Source organism: Oncorhynchus mykiss, chromosome 6 (assembly GCF_057628025.1).
Source record: "Oncorhynchus mykiss isolate SJ-2025 chromosome 6, ASM5762802v1, whole genome shotgun sequence".
In the NCBI taxonomy this organism is placed as follows: Eukaryota; Metazoa; Chordata; class Actinopteri; order Salmoniformes; family Salmonidae; genus Oncorhynchus; species Oncorhynchus mykiss.
Genome location: NC_143027.1, coordinates 70,967,235 through 70,989,648, shown reverse-complemented (window position 1 = coordinate 70,989,648; position 22,414 = coordinate 70,967,235). Strand labels below are relative to the sequence as shown.

Genomic DNA, 22,414 nt, shown 5'->3' with positions numbered 1-22,414 from the left:
TTTTTGTCATAGGCATGAAAAGGCTATTTGTCAACGCCGTGTCAAAAGCGGAGAAAAAGCTTCCCTCCAAATAGTCCGAGGTATGAAGCCTGTGGTGGATCTTACATGATCACTTTATCTATGGACGGTGTTATTATACATGATTTACCGGCACGTGTAATTAAATATTGTATCATTGCCATATTTCGCGAAATTTCCTAAAACCAGACTTTTGACCTATAATTTAGTGTGTGCTACTAATGTAGGCGAGTGGGGCTACACTTGCAGACTAAATGCAAAATACATACACCTAGACTTTAGGGTAGCAAATCTCCATAGTTGATGTTAGGTGCTGTGAGTTACTCTATACGTTTAGCCTACTTTACAGGCTTGCATTTGTTGGTTGGCCTATGAGTAGCCCAAACTGTATAGGTAAACATACAACAAACCTGGCAGTGGCCTTAGTAACCAGGCTGTGTTTTAGACCGGGAAACTGGTCAAACAATTTGGTTGGTGAAAACGAAGTCCCTCCTATTGCTGTCAAATAGCCAATGTTATGCTGCGTTCATAACCAAATGGGAAGGTGGTAACTACAATGGTCAAGTCGTAAATATGAGTCAGGTGCATTCAGGTTTTGATGGGACACACCATCAAACACGGAGGACATTAGGCTTGAGATTGTTTTGCTATGTTTTTCACATGACGACAGAGAGGTGCAAGTGGGAAACTCAGAGCACGCGGATGATAGGCCTACACGATTTTGGCTCTAGTAATTTCCAGTTGGATGGGGTTGAAAGGGATTTTGCCCAGTCGTATGCTGGTATTTACTAAATTACAAGAAATTATGAACGAAGCATTATATCACTGATTAGACTGAGTAAATGAGGGTAAGTAGAAGGTGCGCATTGTTAAAATAGTTGTAGGGTGGTAATTTGGCTGGATAGTGTCGTATAAAACTACATGATTAAACTGGCGTGCGCGGCTAAAGTTCGTCTGTGCAATAGACTTCAACAATTGAGTTGCTCATGACACGCAGTCCATTAATACCAGAGGAAATGTCTGACCTCTGAACGTCGAGATAAAGTGCAATGTACAAGATAGTGGTTTAATGTATGACTTTGGAGCAGGGCCCGGCGGAATCAGTGCTTTAGATAAAGTTTTTTTTAAAATATATATAGCACTGTAGTGCACGTAGGAAAATCTCCTCCTGGTTGGAACGCATTGTTCATTACTGAATGACTCCCATGTAACCACTGCTTAATAGCAGCCTATATGAGGGGATTATGATTTGATAGGGCCACGTAGGAAGTACATGTTTACTTGTCTTATGTAACGAATGTTCTACACAATCTAGTGTATACAGCTGATGGGAGTGGGGAATGTTGTAGCCTATATTTTCTCCCCAAAAAGAACTTGCAATTGACACGTGATTCATGCGGGATATGCCACCATTCACCATTCACTCCTTTGGCTATTTCCCTGCCAATGTTTCCATACTGTCGTTCTCAAACAAATGTACCATATCTTATACCATACCTTATACCATACCTTATACATACATTGAAGTATTATTCTTTCCAATAAATAGTCTCTTGCGAAACTGTCTAATTTTGCTTCTGCTGTGAATGATTCTTTCAGATGAAGCAGTTTATTTAGGAGAACGGTGCTTCAATGTCCCCAAAAGGTGGCACTGTTGAGTTTTACAACGGCAGATGTACGTCTGCTCTCCACAAATCCTTTGTAATTTTATTTCATAGAACTTCAGCACAGAATCGTATGTATTCCTGTATTCTGTAACATATCAATACTGTATGAGCCAACGCTGTTGTTCATGTCACTAAGATGATTGTAATGCATGCTTATGCATTTTGGTTAGGCTACTGGTAAATTTGACCACTTCGAATTTCAAGTAACACGAACTGTGAAAACGTGTGCATAACCATCCCCCAATATTTGCACATCATAAATCATGAATACTATGTTTTGATACTTTGAAACTAATATAAATCCTACAACCATACAAAAGCGTTATTACGCATTTATTTCATGACAACAACTAATAATGTATATTATTTCTTCAATAACTTCATACCTTGCATATTGCAATTTACATTTGATTATTAAAATGTTACCATTGCCACTTGCAATAACACTAAATCGAACCATAATGTGCACACAGCCTACTGTCCTTTCCCCACCATGAGCGCAGTGAGATAATTGAATGGTTATGTTTTGTCCAAATGGTAGAATAAATGGCCATTAAAATAATATAAATGGAGAGGCGAAAGAGTTAAGAGGTTGAGTTGCAGCTGACAGTCAGCTGATAGCCTTTGACAGTTGAGAAAAGTTTTGTTTCTGTACTAATATGTTAATTAGCCCATAGATTGTGCGAGCCCATTGGCTCTTCGTCCGAGTCAATTTCCCATTTCCAACCTGACGTCAGGGCGGCTATAAAACTCTGCAATGCTTTTAAACTCATCTGCTGTGTGATCCTTCTAAAAAATCGCCTACAAGTCAGAGGCATTTTACGTGCGAGGCTACATTTACCCCTCTCCTTCGACATTTCACCCTCTCCGCTTTACGCAATGTAGGCCTATCCATGAAGAAACAGTAATGTGTTAAATGTTAAAAATACAAATTCGCCGAATTTCTCATGCTGAAAGAGGACTCCGCAACTCGCCTGCACGGCTCTGGTGCGTCTGTGCAATAGACTCTGAAAAGAAAACTATTAATTTACAGTTGGGAACACGTCGCTGCAAAAAGGACATTGAAAACCTATTTTTTCACTTTAAGACAAATACGCTTAAAAAGCAAACTGGCTCACGTTCTTCCAAACCAACCCAGTTTGACAGCTGCTCTTCACCCCCTTTGGAGGACTGTCGGTAGCAAGAGGATGGCATCAGAACTGGCAATGAGCAACTCCGACCTGCCCACCAGTCCCCTGGCCATGGAATATGTTAATGACTTCGATCTGATGAAGTTTGAAGTGAAAAAGGAGCCGGTGGAGCCCGATCGCAACATCAGCCAGTGCAGCCGCCTTATCGCCGGGGGATCCTTGTCTTCCACCCCGATGAGCACGCCTTGCAGCTCGGTGCCCCCTTCTCCAAGCTTCTCGTCGCCCAGTCCGGGGTCGGGGAGCGAACAGAAGGCACACTTGGAGGATTTCTACTGGATGTCCGGTTATCAACCGCAGTTGAATCCGGAGGCGCTGGGCTTCAGCCCCGAAGACGCAGTTGAGGCGCTGATCAACAGCAGTCACCAGCTCCAGTCCTTCGATGGCTATGCTAGAGGGCAGCAGTTTGCCGGCGGAGCCGGAGGAGGAGGCACCATGGGTGGGGAAGAGATGGGCTCTGCCGCGGCGGTGGTGTCCGCAGTTATCGCCGCCGCAGCAGCCCAGAACGGGGGGCCCCACCACCACCATCACCACCACAACGGCGGCCACCATCACCAATCACCTGGGGTCTCGTCCAACGGCAGCTCCGGAGGAAACCACCCACACATGGGACATTTGGACGACCGGTTTTCGGACGACCAGCTGGTGGGCATGTCGGTGCGGGAGCTCAACCGGCAGCTACGGGGAGTCAGCAAGGAAGAAGTTATCCGGCTGAAACAGAAGAGGAGGACCCTAAAGAACAGAGGCTATGCGCAGTCCTGCCGCTACAAGCGGGTGCAGCAACGGCACGTCCTGGAGGGCGAGAAGACGCAGCTCGTCCAGCAAGTCGACCACCTCAAGGCGGAGATCTCCAGGCTGGCCCGGGAGAGGGACGCATACAAAGAAAAATATGAGAAGCTCATCAGCAACGGCTTCAGAGAAAATGGATCCAGCAGTGACAACAACCCTTCCTCCCCGGAGTTTTTCATGTGAGTCTCGACATTATCATGAACACTGAGTTTGTCAGTTCCCTCATTAAAAAGTTTTCATTGTGATTTTTTTTGTAATGGGGCTTACTAGACCAAGAAAACTAATTTGCAAACATTTTTTTCGGTTTTAATTTTTTTGACAACAGTCTGTCAAATAACGGTTTTGAGTTTTGAGGCTTGCAATAGAAATATGGAACTTTGTCATAATTGCCCTTCATTTTGGAGTAGAAACTGAAACCTGCCATCATCTTTTTTTTGCTACCATTCTTATTATTTGTTGCATATTTTTGTCAAGCTCTTTTTCATCATTGTTCATTTGATTTGCAGTGTTTTGAATATGAACTATCATTTATTATTTGTTAACTTTACAATGTTGCTGTATACTATGTGTGCATGCAAGCACTAAGTATACCCCTTGGAAGTTCATCGACTTGCCTTTTTTCACCTTTCGACTTTAAAATCCGTGTACAAATACCGGTCAAAAACTGCATCCATCTACAGTAAGAAGACGTTTTTGGCCTTTTTTCCTTTCTGTTTTTGTTCTGCCAAACTCGGAGGACTGCGAGCCTGCCATTATACCCCACCTCATCTCATGCGTTATGCTTGCTATTTTGTGTTAAGCAACAAACAGACTATATTACTCATAAGAAACAATATCCATTATTTTAAAATAGATATGTTATTGAACTGGCCTGCATGCTGGACATGTACGGGTTTTCTTTTCTTTTTGTGCTTGAAAATGTACTTTTATCGGATGACTCCAGCATGGCATTCATACTTGTTTTATGACCTGATCACTTTTTTGGGACAGCAACAAAAAAGTGACAAGGACTCTCCACCCCCCTTCCCGTGTAAGTGCATTTCAACTGTGTTGAATGATACGACTAAGCGCCCATTTCTATACAGTATGACGCATTCCTGATGGAAGATGGTCGGCGGTATCCATGTAGCGAGGGAGCAAAAAGGACCTCAACTATTCTAAAATGAATTATCTATCCCTATATGGGACTAAACTGTATGTTGCTTAAAAGCAGTTTGTGTATTTAAAAATAAAATAAAAACATCCCTGTGCGTTTAACAACTCTGGAAGGCTATGGATTATAATTGAAGTATATGTAGACCTACATACTTTGTAAATCTAAAAGAAAATATGGATGTGCTACAAGTTGACATTTAAAGAAGAATGTGATGTAGATTATTAGGATCATTTAGCTGTAGGTTTCATAAAGTCATAAAGTCCTGTGCACTAAATTGTTTTCCTGTCAATGGGTAGGAGAGGTTGGGGCGGCTCCAATTTATACAATTGAACAGTATTGTTTCCATGCATAAGCAGTGCTTTTTGCAGCATGTTCTTGCAGTCTAAGCAGTAGTTTGACAGCTGTATTTTAAACCAAAGTATTAAATAAGGAGAAACTTCAGCCCTAAGTCAGCGTGAACCCTGCATTTTGATAATGCATTTTGGACTGAATTGCACTAAAATGTAGTCTGCAATATATCACAGAATGGTTACTAGATTAAGCTAATTCAAAAACGCAGATAGATCATTTTTGGCATTGCTGGATAACTTAATTTTAATAGTTTGTTGTCAATCAGTATTAGATTATTTTTTGGCTCAAACAAACTCATTATTTCCAAGGCAATAATATTATTATAATCAATAATGTCTGGACATTGTTAAATAGACAGGGATTGACACCCTGCTTGTACAAAATGGGGAGATACCATTCATCAATAAATCTTTAAGACATATGTTAATTCAACGTTCCTCTTATATATTTTGCTGTGCAAAATTATTTCCCTCACTAACCATATTATGTGATGTTCATATGTGCTCATTTTTTCTCAATTTCTTACAATTAAATGAAATGCAATAAATGTATGTAATCGGCCTTTCATTAAGCTTCTCCGTTTTCTCTTGACAGAGACCTGCAGAGATAATGATGGAATGTGGATTTCACAAACAAATCCAGAGTAGTTCATGCTAATGGGAATAGACACAAGGAGTTACATTTGGGGGATTGACTTAAAGTACGCTATATATGAATTGCTATCCATCCGTTTTCGTCAAATTTTCCTGAAGTTGTTCTAGTCTGTGGGATTTGTCTTCATCTGTGCAGATGGAAGGAGGCATGACGCATGCCAGATAATCACATCAGTAACAATTTGTTTGGCTAGGTAGCAACCCTGTCTAATATGAGCCTCATTCAAAACCTCAAACAACATCTTAAATGTGGAACACAATTTAACTTTGAAAATACATAGATGTTGTATTTTTGTTAGAGATAAAAATCCATTTGGAAGTGATGCACCTTAACATTTCTGTGAGCATCTTTACAGGTCAGTAGTAATAGTATTACTACAAAGTTATTCATGTTTTATTTAAAAAATAAAGAAAGGTGTACGATAGAGAGTCTCATTACTAATTAGACTTTGTTTCACTGTTCTATATTTATTTGAACTAAATACCATTTCACATTAAAAATAATCCCTCATATCGAATAAACAAAATGAAAGGTATAGTTGAGGTAAGAGTCAACGTTATCTGCCATGGATCAAGCATCCTGGGTATGTATTTACATTCCATAATTATTTTCAATATCAATCTATCATTCATGTCATTGATGTAAAGCTTAGTACAATGCCAGTAGCATATGTGTGTGCATTGTACATTATGATTACACATTTTATTAAAACTGAAGTCATGCATTTCATCCTCGATTTGAATGATTCATAACAAAAAGGTGAGCTTACTTTTTTGTTGTGCTTTCATGCAAAACTATATTATTTGCACATTTATGATTTTGGGAACATCTGGACTTGTTGTAGTTCCACATGTTAGTAGGGCAATGGAAGTATGTCCTTGCATTCGTGTGTGTTTGTCTGTGTCTGTGTGTGGGTGCACACGTCTATGTCTATATGCCAAATATGTGCTTGTGTGTGACTATTTTTGTGAGACTATACTCGTATGTTCCTGTGTTTCTATAGATATCTATGTGTGTGTGACATTCCATGTGTGTGTGTTTGTGTGTATTCTGCAACAGCCCAATCCCTATGTACCCCTTTTCACCGTTCTTTCCTCCCTGTCCTCCTCCCCCCTTGCATTTGGCCTAAAACTGAGAACAGACCATGCTCCGAAAGACAGGGGTACACCCAGCAGGTGAAGCGGACTCTGTCGTGCATGTGAGGGGGTGTAGGAGACGGTGCCAGGGCGATGCATAATGAGTCACCGGGGTAGGCGTGGGCAGATGAGGCACAGTAGCGCTTCTCCCAACCCGCTGTTGGTTTGGCGTTTACCTTATGACCTTTGAGACCTCTTCTGAGGATGGATCTTAATCTTAGTGTCCCCGAGGGGACAGTAACTGAAGATCCCTCTCAATGTCTTTGTCATATCAAACTGTCAAAGAGACTTGTGTAGGAGAATGGAGGGCATTTTGTTTTAGTGTTCTACAACAATTGGTTAATGAGAACAGAGATGTGACAGTGTGAACAAGACAGCATTTTAGGGATTAAATTCAATCTCACTCTCTTTCCTTTTCATTTTTAGCAGCACACCAATGCAGCAGTATGCACATTAAGGTGTGAATGGAAGGTTTTGCATGTGTATGTGCGAGTGTGTACATGCATGTATACTCTGAACATGGATGAGCGGGGGTGTGGTCATCTTAACATAATGTTTAAATCACCTTTATAGTGGTTGGTGTCTCTTTTAAGGGACAGTTAGAAATGTCATCGGGTGGGAGGTTACTGGGGTGGGAGGTTACTGGGGTAGGAGGTTACTGGGGTGGGAGGTTACTGGGGTGGGGGTTACTGGGGTGGGAGGTTACTGGGGTGGGAGGTTACTGGGGTGGGAGGTTACTGTGGTGGGAGGTTACTGGGCTGGGAGGTTACTGGGGTGGGAGATTACTGGGGCGGGAGGTTACTGGGGCGGGAGGTTACTGGGGTGGGAGGTTACTGGGGTGGGAGGTTACTGGGGCGGGAGGTTACTGGGGCGGGAGGTTACTGGGGTGGGAGGTTACTGGGGTGGGAGGTTACTGGGGCGGGAGGTTACTGGGGTGGGAGGTTACTGGGGTGGGAGGTTACTTGGGCGGGAGGTTACTGGGGTAGGAGGTTACTGGGGTGGGAGGTTACTGGGGTAGGAGGTTACTGGGGTGGAAGGTTACTGGGGTAGGAGGTTACTGGGGTGGGAGGTTACTGGGGCGGGAGGTTACTGGGGTAGGAGGTTACTGGGGTGGAAGGTTACTGTGGTGGGAGGTTACTGGGGTGGGAGGTTACTGGGGTGGGAGGTAACTGGGGTGGGAGGTTACTAGGGTAGGAGTGTTGTGTGATTTTTTTTATTGGGCACAGGGGAGGTAGTGCATTTTTTCTGTGGTTTACATTCCCCATTTTGCAGGTTTTACTATATGTTTTTTTCCATATAGCCACATTTCCTCATCTTCTTGCATGTGCCCCCCACTATGTAAAGGTGTTTTGGTACTTCCCTTATGCACTACGCTTTTCTGCATGCTTATTATACAGTCAACGCTATCCCGCCCTCTATCCATAGGGGCAATAGTGGTAGGTGGATCGTTTGTCCAGATCTGCAATAGGTTAACTAGCAATCATACCACACATCAAGTCATTGAAATCTGCACCAATTTTCTACAGAAATCCACAAGAACATAGAGGAATAGCTGATAGGCAGCGGAGAGGCCAGGTGCATCATTGCGCATGAAAGAACAGTAAAGCCATGAGACACGCAGTAAAAAAAATCCCCTATTTATCTTGTTTAGGCCATACAGATTTAATTGACCAAATAACAGACACCTCTCTTCACATTTCTCAGAATATATATATATATTTTTGTGATTCATTTAATTCATATGAAACTATTATTTTTAAATCATTCTTTTTGACTGTGGTAATTGTGGTTTGGTTAAATTGCGGTGAATCGAATCATGGGAATCAAGATAATCATTTGTGAATCGCAAACAATGAAAGGAAAAAACTTAGCTGTAACGTTCCTTTGGAATTGTGTTGCTGCAAAACCCATTTTGTAGATGATTTAAGTTGATTTGGATATTCAATTTTCGGGCATTGCAACTCAATAGATGTTATTAGTCATCCTGAAGTTAACACTTCTAAAAGTAAGAGAGATACTGAGTGTACAAAATATTAGGAACACCTGCTCTTTCCATGACATAGACTGACCAGGTGAACCGGGGTGAAAACTAGGATTCCTTATTGATGTCATCTGTTAAATCCACTTCAATCAATGTAGATGAAAGGGAGGAGAAAAGTTAAAGAAGGATTTGAAAGCCTTGAGACAATTGAGACATGGATTGTGTATGTGTGCCATTCAGAGGGTAGTAGGAGACAGGCGCACCGGTTTGACTGTGTCAAGAACTGCAACCCTGCTGGGTTTTTCACGCTCAACAGTTTCCCGTGTGTATCAAGAATGGTCCACCACCCAAAGGACTTCCAGCCAATTTGACACAACTTATTTTTTCAAAAACTTTTCCAATTAAATGCTGAATGCAAAGTAGGCCTACCTCGCAGAATGATATCATGAATATTTGTATCAATCAGGTGCACATTTGTTTTGTATACTCTGCCATCTCATGTGCAGTACAGAAACCTGACAGGAACACTGCTAGCCTAACATAAATGTACTGTGACTAAAATCTTTCTGGGACATGCTTTCAATGGTGCTTTCAATGGTGCTTTCCAACACCTGACATCAATATAACCCTGGTTCCTGTGATTGTCATTCCAAAACCATTATCACAATCCTATATGAGCTGTGATGAGAGTGGCAGGTAGCCTCGCGGTTAAGAGCGTTGGGCCAGTAACTGAAAGGTTGCTGGTTCAAATCTCAAGGTGACTAGGTGAAACATCTGTTGATGTGCCCTTGAGCAAGGCACTTAACCCTAATTGCTCCTGTAAGTTGCTCGGGATAAGAGGGACTGCTAAATGACTCAAATGTAATGATACTATTCCTACCAAGTGAGTGAACCCTATTGGCACGATGCATCGGGTGTTCATGCCAGTGACCTGGTTTCGCTTCCTTGTCCTGCCGTTTGGCACACTGGTCTCAGAAGTGGGATGGTGGCTGTGCAGCCAACGGCTCAGACGTGCTAGGGGGTTGAGTAGTCGAAGCACAGGGACGTGCCATCAAGTACAGAGGGGGCAGTGAAGAAAACCTTGCTATATGAGCCACGATACAATTCCCAGCATGTGGGTTAAACCCTACTGGCACGATGCGTAGGGTGTTTGTCTTTCACGCCAGTGACCCGAGTTGTATTCCCTGCCCCACCGTTCGCTACAATACTAAAAGGCTGAAATCTCTTGGTGAGGTCCCTAGGTGTTGTACAAAGGTTGTTTGTTATTATTTCAAGGGGTACAACATTAATTCGATTTTTTTTTATTAGGATTTTCTTTTTAAATGCTGCCTTGCCTCACTTTATAAATAAATAGATATGTTATACAGTTAATTACTTGTGTATGGCCTTAGGGACAATATAATTATTCTACCTAGACCAGCTTACAACACCACAATGCAATTCATATTTGCATTATTGTTTTCAAGTGAGTACAATTCTACGCTAGGCTGTAAACTGCAGTGAAAATGTAATTTAAATTATGCCGCCAAAGCCCTGTGATTTGAACGTTTCATTCCTTTTGGATCAGTTGTGTGTCTCGACAGATGATAAGGTCTAGAAAGGCACAGTACAGGACAGTCTGGCTGGATTTTTACTTCTGATACCGATGCGCTGTCTGTTGCCGATCACCATTCTCCCAAGTCGTTCTATATAGTGTAACGATATAGACCTATGCTCCCAGCAGGCCCAGTTATTCAGCAAAGCTCAACACACCGTTCAGCCTATTTTCCGATTCAAGCGGCTATTCCTTGACCTACAACCTAACGTGTCAATGTAGCATAAATATTTGTTATTTCACTTTTAAAATGTATTACCTTTTATGGATGGCATACCACAACCAGTCACAATCTGATTAGGCTACTTCAAAAGTCTCTTGTAGGCTACCTGCGCACGTTCATCCACTCCGATCTAATATAATACCAGCCAAGCCAAGCCATGATGAAGCGCTCAAAGTCGGTACTAGGTATGTAATTATGAATTGTTCATGGGTTGTGTGTGGTGCATTGGCACAGAAACTTGTTAGTGAAAAATTGTTGCATATATTTAGAATAATTATAAATATACCATCAAAATGTTGAATATCTGATTTCCCCCTAGCTGATCATTGTCTGCAGCCGGCTCTGATCATAGTGCAATGAAACAGGCAGGGAGCGAGAGCTCATCCGTGATGGTCAGAGAAACCTCAACCTTCTGGCCTATTGCCCTGCATGGCATTGACTGTGCCACAGTACCATGCTGAAGTGGGCAAGTCGACATCAACATTTATCAACACAGGATTGCTACAGTTATTGTTATTTGTGGTGGTAATCATTGTTTTAGAGATCATTTTATGAGGGGGGCGGGGGTGCATTTTTTTTTATTTTTTACAGTACTAGGGGATGGTTATGTGAAAATATTGTTCATGTTGGGGAGGGGGGTGCATATTTATTTATGACACCTCCAGTTTATATTCATGATCTTCTCACATTGATGAAACAGTTTGCATTGTATCTCCTCATAGTATCTGTTAAAACTAAGCAGGTGCCGTTTTATCACTGTTAAACGCATACAAATGAGTTACTTGAAATTAAACTAACAGAATCATTGCATTTTTTCATTGATAGTAAAACGGAAGCATCCACCGTGACATACATGAATGTTCGCTGCAGGACCAGGCAGGCTTGCGAGGCTCTACCCTTAACAAGCTTCTTCAATAATTCACCCAAATAACCTCCAATGTGCAAGTGATGATGTGTTGCCCTATTACACAGACGAAGAGCCTCTTTAATTCCTTCACTCCGATGGTTATGTGTGAGGAGGAGGGTGTGTGTGAGGAGGAGGGTGTGTGCTGCTTCTGCTGTGGTGGCTGTTGTGCCCAGAGCGAGGGCCGAGAGGGGGGCGATGGAGGGGTAGAGAGAGGGGGGGACTGAGACAATAGTTGGAGCTGGGGCTGAATTAAATGATTTTGCTGATGATTAATAGCGGAGCGGGCCAGCGGCTCCTGCGATGTAGAGATGATAAATTGTGAGTGCGGCTCTCTGCAGCTGTGCCAGGCCTGTGTCTTAGCATGCACACACCACGCAATTTACAGCCAAGCCCCTCTCCTGCTTACTTAGGACAAACTACTCAATTTATCTAATTACATACGTGTTTGATCCCCGGCCATGGAGATGCCATGTATTGATATATTTAATATTAGCCACACAAAACAACCAACAATTATTTGCATCATTTTGGGAGGATATTAATTGGCTTTTTGCATCTGTTATTCTGTTTACTGTATTTGAACATTGACTTCTTAATATTTGTCTCGTTATCTTGGCAGATTGTTGCTTTGTGTATAAGGAGCCTAATTCCTATCATTTTGGGGGAGTGTTTGGAGCTGTATGTTGAGAATGACTCGACCCTGACTTTCTCTCTCTCTCTCTCTCTCTCTCTCCCTCTCTCTGTATCTCTCTCTCTCTGTGTGTGTGTGTGTGTGTGTGTGTGTATGTGTGTGTGGGTGTGTGTGTGTGTGTGTGTGAGAGAGAGAGGGACAGTCTTCACTGTGTCTTGCCAGATATCAATCAGTCCCCCTGCCCCCCCCCCCCCCCCCCCCCCCCCCCCCCCCCCCACACACACACACACACACACTCTCTCTATCTGTAATTGATTGTTCTGTTCGAATAGAATCAGATGTAGTGAGGATTAGTCCTCAGCTGTTGTTTTTTGGATCATGTGACGGCCATCATCCATAATTAATGATTGTAATCTTTGTTTTTATATTCTTTGATTTAACCACAATATATTGAATCTGGGCACATTTGATTGAGGACTGACAGATAAGCGATAGATGCTGTTGCTAATTTCCCCTTGCTACAGTACATGGTTATCTGAGTGATGGTTCTATCTGCTCTCACAGAGGTGTTCATTTGGAGCGATGCAACGCGTTGATGCTTGCCGCCTACGGAGGTGGGAGGTGGACAGGGCAGGGTGTTCGCTCAGGGAGCAACAAGCCTATTGACAGATCCTAAAATAGGTAGGCAGGGGTCCCGACTCCTCCCGGGGCTAAAAAAGGGGCCCAGGAGAGGGGCTCAGGGGGGTTTGTGTGTGTGTTTGTGTGTGTGTGTGTGTGTGCGTGTGTGTGCGTGCGTTCGTGCGTGCGTGCGTGTGTGCACATTTGTCCATGCGTGTGTCTGTGTCCGTGTGTCAGGCTGTCTTTCACAGGATGTATGGAGGTCAAAAGTGAGAGCGCACAGGGCCATGCACAAAGTCATTAGAGTAATCCCTAACCCAGGGGAACACACTCATTTCCTCTTCTTAGAGAGACAGCTCCGTGTGTGAGATACACACAGCTAACGCTCTACATTATTACTGACTGAATAATATATACTGCCATCATAGCAGCCACTTAGCTCCAGACTGTATACGGAGAGCTCAACACTCACTGCAGTTTTACCGGTCTCCAAATGTGTGCTTGTGTGTTCCAAAGAGTTTAAGAGAGTTTTGCTACAGTTTGTCCAGTTAAGTCACATGTGTGTGTATGAGTAAGCACAGTATGTGTCTATGTGTCATTATCGGTGTGTTAATTAGAGAATCAGGGACTGGTGACAAACCTCTCCTCTGTCACAATATTCCCCCTCTGGGTATTAATGTAATAATTCCTAAATCACACTGATTCCTATATCAACAGGCTAATGATTTAAATGTAGAACACCACACTGCCCTTAACCAGCTTTGGGTCTGTGTGTTAGAGAGGAGAGAAGATAGGGCTGAGACTGAGTGACATGCCCCTTGTTTGTCCTTTTTACCAAGATACATTAGTGTGTGTGTGTGTGTGTGTGTCTGTGTGTGTGTGTGTGTGTGTGTGTGTGTGTGTGTGTGTGTGTGTGTGTGTGTGTGTGTGTGTGTGTGTGCTTATGAGAGAGATAGATCTTGTAGTGTGTGTTTGTGTTGGTCTGCGCAGGCGTCATTACCTTTCACCTTTCTGAACGTCTTAGTTTATCTATGCCGTCTGTGTGTGTGAAGGTGCAGAGACAGGGTGCAAACACACACATACACACACACGGACAGACGGTAGAGTGAGGAGGGCAGACAGGAAACGTGGGGTTGGCGTGCTAACCTGGATTCTCTCTGGGCCAAACAGAGTCCAATGAATAATAGAACACACAGGTTTTGTTTATGCTTTATTTAGACAGCTTAAGACGACCTACCTTTTAACAGGTAAAGGCCATCAACTCTATCCTTGACAAGAACAACCCAGGAGGGTAGACCTAATTGTTTGAATAAAACAGATTCTCCAAATCCAAATCAGACTTTTTATTCAATAGCCATGACACAGTAAAAATTTGCTTTGTAAGCATTATTCATGTTGAGTCAAATAAAACATGTAGATTGTATTGAAAAATATTTGTTTTATCCCTTCACAGAGTGAAAGAGTGAATGGTGAGGCCTATCCCGTCCCTACTAACCTTCTTATAGGGCCTGCCCAGGTTGGTAGAGGACGCTGGGAGAAAACAGGAAACAGCAACATTACTCACCTCCTATCCTCTCTGAGAAGAAAAGCTTTCTCCCTCCTTCAGGGGGAAACGTGCATCAGGGATCAATTAAGATGCACTTATTTTACTGGGAAATATTCCTGTCATTTTATCCTCTTTGGGGCAGCAGAAAGTCGAAACTTTGTGCTTCAAATAGATATTTTAGAGGTAATAGGCATGTGACTCATTAAAGAGTTGTCCTTGAGAGTGGCTGGCTGCAGGTTATGTTGATAATGAAGTGTAGCCGTACTCTGAGGGGTCATTTTATATGTCTGCAAATGGAGCTAAAGCAAAGGGACTGGGACTTAAATGAATCCAACACCAGCTCCCTGAGGTCCGGTGGCACAGAGGATGGCAGGACAGAGACAGAAAGAGAGCGAGGGGGGGGGGGGGGGGCAGCGGACTTCTACTTTAAAATACTTTCTCTTTCTCTCCGAATGACATCTGCTTTTCATTCTTTAAAAAAACTCACTCAGAAAACATTTCTTAAACAATATATATATATATATATTTTTTAATCAAAATAACTGAGGATATGAATGTGTTAGGCTACTCCAATTCCCCCAAACGTCTAAATAATCTAGACGTTTTTTGGGAAACACTTCAAGACAAAGTAGCCTAGCGACTCCTTATTCTCATGAGTTATTTCAATTCATTTTGGAGGCTGAATGTATGTATCTGTTTATATGCTCCTGTGTGAGTCAGAAGCATAAACAGATTATTGCCAAATATACTGTATATACTGTATATGAACTTAGGAAGTTATTATTAACTCTTCATTACCACCTGGTTCTAGAAGGTTGAGGGAATCATATTAACTAAATAAATAGCACTTCTAAATAGAAGGTCCTTGAACGTACCCATCCCCTTCTTCAGAGCAGTTAGGGGCTAGTTTGGGCTGCGTTCAGGCATAACGTATCTGCGTCTCTCTGATAAACGTTTACACGTGCAGTGATTTAGACGCGCTGACTTTATGTCCTGCTGTGCTCTCTACATCAGCAGACTGCGTCACCGCTGTTTTCCTGGAGTTTGTCAGAGCTCAGTAAAATTGAGTTATGTGGCATTTATTTGAAAACCCAATAATTTCAGATTTTCTCCACTGCAGTGTAGAGATGAAGTATTTCTTAGACTGTCATTTTTCCACCACTGTTCTGGGTGTGTGTGCAATTATTTGTATATAAAATGTTACCACTGCTTATTCAGATGTTTCAATTGTAGATGGTTGGTATAAAAGCCCCAAAATGTCAATAATTGTGAATAATAATTTTTACAGAATAAATACTGTGCATTTAGATTTTTTTTATCCTCTACGATACGGAGTGACACCGCTCAGACTTTTCACACTGATGAGACCCAACACACACTCACACACGCACACACACGCCACACCACCTCGCAGCAAGTCAAACGGACATTGATCTCTTAACCAAGCAAGGTGACCTCCACTCCTCCCAGAGCTTCCATCTCTCTTTCTCTCCTCTCTATTTCATACCCATGTCATTCCTACAAAGTCTGTCTGTCCGTCTCTGTTTCTGTCTTTCTGTCCAGATCCAGCCAGTGAGGGCTCAAAGTGATGCTAGTTGTTGGCCTAGCCCGTGAGGGCTCAGAATGATGCTAGATGTGGGCCCTGTCAGTGAGGGCTCAGAATGATGCTAGGTGTGGGCCCAGCCAGTGAGGGCTCAGAGTGATGCTAGGACCAGACCCAGCCAGTGAGGGCTCAAAGTAATGCTAGGTGTGGGCCCAGCCAGTGAGGGCTCAGAATGATGCTAGGTTTGGGCCCAGCCAGTGAGGGCTCAGAGTGATGCTAGGTCCAGACCCAGCCAGTGAGGGCTCAGAGTGATGCTAGGTGTGGGCCCAGCCAGTGAGGGCTCAGAGTGATGCTAGGTCCAGACCCAGCCAGTGAGGGCTCAGAGTGATGCTATGTCCAGACCCAGCCAGTGAGGGCTCAAAGTGATGCTAGGTGTGGGCCCAGCTAGTGAGGGCTCAGAGTGATGCTAGGTGTTGGCCCAGCCAGTGAGAGCTCAGAGTGATGCTAGGTGTGGGCCCAGCCAGTGAGGGCTCAAAGTGATGCTAGGTCCAGGCCCAGCCAGTGAGGACTCAGAGTGATGCTAGGTGTGGGCCCAGCCAGTGAGGGCTCAGAATTATGCTAGGTGTGGGCCCAGCCAGTGAGGGCTCAGAATGATGCTAGGTGTGGGCCCAGCCAGCGAGGGCTCAGAATGATGCTAGGTGTGGGCCCAGCCAGTAAGGGCTCAGAGTGATGCTAGGTGTGGGCCCAGCCAGTGAGGGCAGGGCTGTGGACCTCTCCAATGGTACCAGGAGCCACGTCACCATCATGAGCATAAGACAGTGTACTACTGTAAATGCCTGTGTATCTCACTTTCACATTCTCTCTCTCTCTCTCTCTGTGTGTGTGTGTGTGTGTGTGTGTGTGTGTGTGTGTGTGTGTGTGTGTGTGTGTGTGTGTGTGTGTGTGTGTGTGTGTGTGTGTGTGTGTGTGTGTGTGTGTGTGTGTGTGTGTGTGTGTGTGTGTGTGTGCATTAGTACACCATATGCTGTTGGGCATGTAGATACCCAGCTGAGTTGACTGAAAACTCACTGGCTGCGTATGTGACAATACCGGCAGAGTGTGTGTGTGTGTGTGTATACGTGACAATACCGGCAGAGTGTGTGTGTGTGTGTATACGTGACAATACCGGCAGAGTGTGTGTGTGTGTGTATACGTGACAATACCGGCAGAGTGTGTGTGTGTGTGTATACGTGACAATACCGGCAGAGTGTGTGTGTGTGTGTGTGCGTATACGTGACAATACCGGCAGAGTGTGTGTGTGTGTGTATACGTGTGCGTGTTGACATGCATGTATGTGCATGTGTTTGCAAATCAATGTGCAGTCAATATGATTTGTGATATTTCAATATTGATATTTAGGGTTAATAATGCGTCTTCCATTACTGTTCAATCTGGTTTTGATTTGGTCTTTCACTTCCCCCTCTGTCATAGACATTTCTCTGGGTATTTCTGTCATATCGGATGAATATGTTTAGATGCCTGGAGACTGGATACACAGAGTCTATTGGAGTGCAAATGTTCTTCCCTTTCCTACACATCAAATCTTGTCTACAGTAAGCTACCGTATGGATTGTACTGCGTAGCCGAGGTGAGAAAGCAACTTGTTCAGTGTGTGTATGTGTGTGTGTGTGTGTGTGTGTGTGTGTGTGTATTCATGGTGTGTGTTTTGACTGGGTCTTCTGCTATCTGCATTTTCAGGTCATCCAGAAAATTCCTCCATCTGTGAACGAGAGCCTCGCCCCTCCCTGCCCTTGGCCTTGATGTCTGAGGTAAAACACAACTCTCTTTCTCTTACTCTCTCTTTCTCTTTCACTCGCTTTCTCTTACTCTCTCTTTCTCTTACTCTCTCTTTCTCTTACTCTCTCTTTCTCTTTCAGTAATGAAATGTAGTGAGTAGTGTTGAAAAATATTATTATTAATCATGTCATTATTATTACCATTATTATTATTAATATTAAATGTTTACACGTTTACAGTCGCTAAACCAGTGTTTTTAATGAATTAGTTTAATTGAATGAATTGTTTTTCCACTTTTCACTATCAACACATTTGAAACCTAATGCAATTGAACATGTCTTACACTGAGCGACCCAGTCTATACTGTATGTTACCCTAACATAATGTGTGGTTCTCTGAAGGGTCCATTACAGCTATGTAATAGTGTTTGTCATTCTTTATTCATGAATCTGACGCCGCCACCATGTTACCTCTACAACATGTCTCTCAATATATTTCTCCATCTCATCACTTTATGATGTTCATGGAGCAGTACTCCAGCATCCTGGAAACGTCTACCTGCCGGAACTATATACTTATCCCAGCTCCTGGGTTCGATGGCACTTTCTCTTATATTGAACCTGTAGCAACACCCAGAGTAGGGTTCATATACAAAAGGGATCCGACTAAAGAAAATGTCTGCAGGCGTCTGTAATCGATGCACAGAGATGAAGGGAAACTGAGGCCAATGTTTATCACAAAACCAATTGTTTCTGTAATGGCTTAGCTGATTGTGCCGCGCCGAAACGCATCGACTAATCTGTTAGGAGGGACGCTCCGTTCGTGACTCGTCAGCATGAAACTTGAGCTGCGCTGTCTATGTGGGTGCCCACGGTGACAGAGAAAACATGCTAGTGTGTGTGTGAGTGAAACAGTGTTTTAAGGAGTGTGTATTGACAATTTTATTGGGTGGTGTGTGCCATGTTTACATTCAGCTTTACTGATCATATACCGTTCCATCATAAAAGGAGTCACTAATAGCCCCTAAACCCTCCATTCCCCTATATGGTACACTATACATTACAACCCCCCTCATACCTCCAACCATCTCCCCAAAATGTCCATGTTCCCTCTGCAGGCAGCTGCTCCTCATGCCCCCCCCCCAGGCAGCTCCTCAACGGGAAATCCCTCTCATACCCCTGATCCCCAGTCTGTGTCCGGGGACCAGTGACTCTACTCAGCCCTCAGTCACTGGGCTTACCCTGTCAACAGGACCAGTAACAGTACACTGCCTGGTGCTCCCCTAACTGGAACTCTACTCAGACCGAGGGAGTGATTTGTTATGACTGAGTTACAGATGGTTAACACACTGCACAAGCAGAGAAAGACACGTACAGTGAATGGACAAATCATTAATACACCTGCTCTTTACGTGATATTGACTGACCAGGTGAATCCAGGTGAAAGCTATGATCCCTTATTGATGTCACCTGTTAAATTCACTTTAATCAGTGTAGATAAAGAGGGGGAGACAGGTAAAAAATATATATATAACAAGTCTTGAGACAATTGAGACATGGATTGGGTATATGTGCCATTCAGAAGGTAAATGGGCAAGACAAAATATTTAAGTGCCTTTGAAAGGGGTATGGTTGTTGGTGCAAGGTGCAGCAATTTGAGTATCTCAATTAACTGCAGCGCTGCAAGGTTTTTCACGCTCAACAGTTTCCTGTGTGTATCAAGAATGGTCCAACACCCAAAGGACATCCAGCCAACTTGACACAGCTGTGGGAAGCATTGGAGTGAAAATGGGCCAACATTCACTTAGGTTGGAGTCATTAAAACTTGTTTTTCAACCACTCCACAAATTTCTTGTTATCAAACTATATTTTTGGCAAGTCGGTTAGGACATCTACTTTGTGCATGACACAAGTAATATTTCCAACAATTGTTTACATACAGATTATTTCACTTATAATTCACTGTATCACAATTCCAGTGAGTCAGAAGTTTACATACACTAAGTTGTCTGTGCCTTTACAGCTTGGAAAATTCCAGAAAATTATGTCATGGCTTTAGAGGCTTCTGATAGGCTATTTTACATAATTTGATGTCAATTAGTGTACCTGTGGATGTATTTCAAGGCCTACCATCAAACTCAGTGCCTCTTTGCTTGACATCATGGGAAAATCAAAAGAAATCAGCCAAGACCTCAGAATAAGAATTGTAGACTTCCACAAGTCTGCTTCATCCTTGGGAGCAATTTCCAAATGCCTGAAGGTACCACGTTCATCTGTACAAACAATAGTACGCAATTATAAACACCATGGGACCACGCAGCCGTCATACCGCTCAGGAAGGAGAAGCGTTCTGTCTCCTAGAGATTAACGTACTTTGGTACGAAAAGTGAAAATCAATCCCAGAACAACAGCAAAGGACCTTGTCAAGATGCTGGAGGAAACAAGTACAGAAGTATCTATATCCACAGTAAAATGAGTACTATATCAACATAACCTGAAAGGCCACTCAGCAAGGATGAAGCCACTGCTCCAAAACTGCCATAAAAAGCCAGACTACGGTTTGCAACTGCACATGGGGACAAAGATCATACTTTTTGTAGAAATGTCCTCTGGTCTGATGAAACCAAAATGTAACTGTTTGGCCATAATGACCATTGTTATGTTTGGAGGAGAAAGGGGGAGGCTTGCAAGCCGAATAACACATTCCCAACCATGAAGCACGGGGGTGGCAGCATCATGTTGTGGGGTGCTTTGCTGCTGGAGGGACTGGTGCACTTCATAAAATCGATGGCATCATGAAGTAGGACAATTATGTGGATACATTGAAGCAACATCTCAAGACATCAGTTAAAGCTTGGTCGCAAATGGGTCTTCCAAATGGACAATGACTCCAAGCATTCTTCCAAAATTGTGGCAAAATGGCTTAAGGACAATAAAGTCAAGGTATTGGAGTGGCCATCACAAAGCCCTGACCTCAATCCTATTGAAAATTTGCAGGCAGAACTGAAAAAGCGTGTACAACAAGGATGCCTACAAACCTGATTCAGTTACACCAGCTCTGTCAGGAGGAATGAGCCAAAATTCACCCAAATTATTGTGGGAAGCTTGTGGAAAGCTACCCGAAATGTTTGACCCAAGTAAAATAATTTAAAGGCAATATATATGTAATTATACAAATGTATTTGACTGAGGTGTATGTAAACTTCCGACTTCAACTGTGTGTATATATATATATATATACATTAGGGTATATATAACCCTAACCCTAACCCTAACCCTAACCCTAACCCATATATATAATATATAAATTGTTTGTGAAAAGTTTTCAGAAATATCACTTTTCCAAAATATCCTGAAATGGGATGGCACATTCTGTGGTCTCTATCTCTATACGCTATACTGCTAGATTGAGACATTCCATTATGGCCCTTAGTGTGTCCAGTGTTATTTCCCTGATTGTCTCTAAGTGGGGCCTGGGATCAGTAGCTGGCCTGTCTCCAGCTCCACTTAACTTCAGCAAAGAGGGAGAGTGAGAGTGAGGGAGGACAAAAGGCGTCAGGGGAGACAAGGACAAATCATCTTTAGATGAAGTGTTTTAAAAGCTCCACTTCTCCTCCCATGTCACCATTGTGAATCAGGTGACCTCTGCTCACCTGCACAGGATATAAACAACGCCATGTCAGAGAACGGACGGTTGGTGAGTGGAAGGCGTCCATCTTACCTGCCACCATGTGTTAAAACGTTGTACCGCACCCTGACTACCTGCCAAACCTCTTACAGCTCGGCTTGGCCCGGTCCGGTCGATGGCCGACAGTCATCTTGGTTTCCGTCTCTCCTCAGACGACGCCGGCTAAGCAGTGTCTTTGTTTTATGCAAATCCATGCATATGAGAAGGGATGGGGGGAGGAGGGGAGTGCAATGAGCAGTCTGGCCACGTAGCTCCAGGAGGACAGGCTGAGTGATGGAAACAAAGAGCCAGGGTCTGAGTGTCCTTGCCTGGGGAAAGAGAGTTCTGACTCTGGCTGGAGCGGGCCAGCCACCACCAGCCACCAAAACACAGGTGTCACCATCTGAGCTTCAGACACGATTGAGTGAGTGAAAGAATAGATAGGACAATGTATTTTCTATATTTTATTTTTTAAAGGGAAAAAAATCTAAAAATGTATTTCGTGAACTAACACTCACACTTTAATTTGTATATTTTATTTTATTTCTATTACTACAGCTCTGACTTTGCTGGTAGCTACTTTATTGAGTAAAAATGTACTTACAATGGCTGTGATATGTGGCTGTCCCTCCTAGCTACCTTAAGATGAAGGCACGACCTGTAATTCACTCTGAATAAGAGCGTCTGCTGAATGACTAAACTGTCAAACTGTACAAGTAATAAATACAGGAGGAATCGTGGAATAAGGGCTACTGTGTCTGTGTGAGGAGAGGGGTCATGGCTGAGACGAGTATGTCCTTTTTACCAACAGATGTTCTAGTGTGTCTGTGTGTGTGTGTGTGTGTTCATACCTGACTGGGAGGACAGCAGGCAGGCACCTTACCCTAGTGGTGGCCCTGGCAGAGGGGGACTGGAGTTCAACACCCAGCAGGGGGGAAGAGACCCAGAATCTGCTGACAAGGACAAAGTGA

General features: G+C 43.2%; 1 protein-coding gene across 2 annotated transcripts in view; it reads left to right on the top strand.

Annotated features, from left to right (window-relative positions):
- The first annotated feature begins 605 nt into the window (after window positions 1-605).
- The window catches only part of mafa (v-maf avian musculoaponeurotic fibrosarcoma oncogene homolog a (paralog a)), a 123,122-nt gene continuing 101,313 nt past the window's right edge, over window positions 606-22,414 (top strand). Inside the window, exons 1-2 of one of the 2 annotated variants that reach the window (XM_021607498.3) lie at window positions 606-3,840; window positions 17,739-17,809. In XM_021607498.3, the coding sequence (XP_021463173.1) occupies window positions 2,873-3,840; window positions 17,739-17,766 (996 nt within the window). In that variant the 5' untranslated portion in view covers window positions 606-2,872 and the 3' untranslated portion in view covers window positions 17,767-17,809. Of the gene's footprint in view, window positions 5,716-17,738; window positions 17,810-22,414 lie in introns of those variants that run through there. The other variant, XM_090239353.1, reaches the window with a different exon arrangement.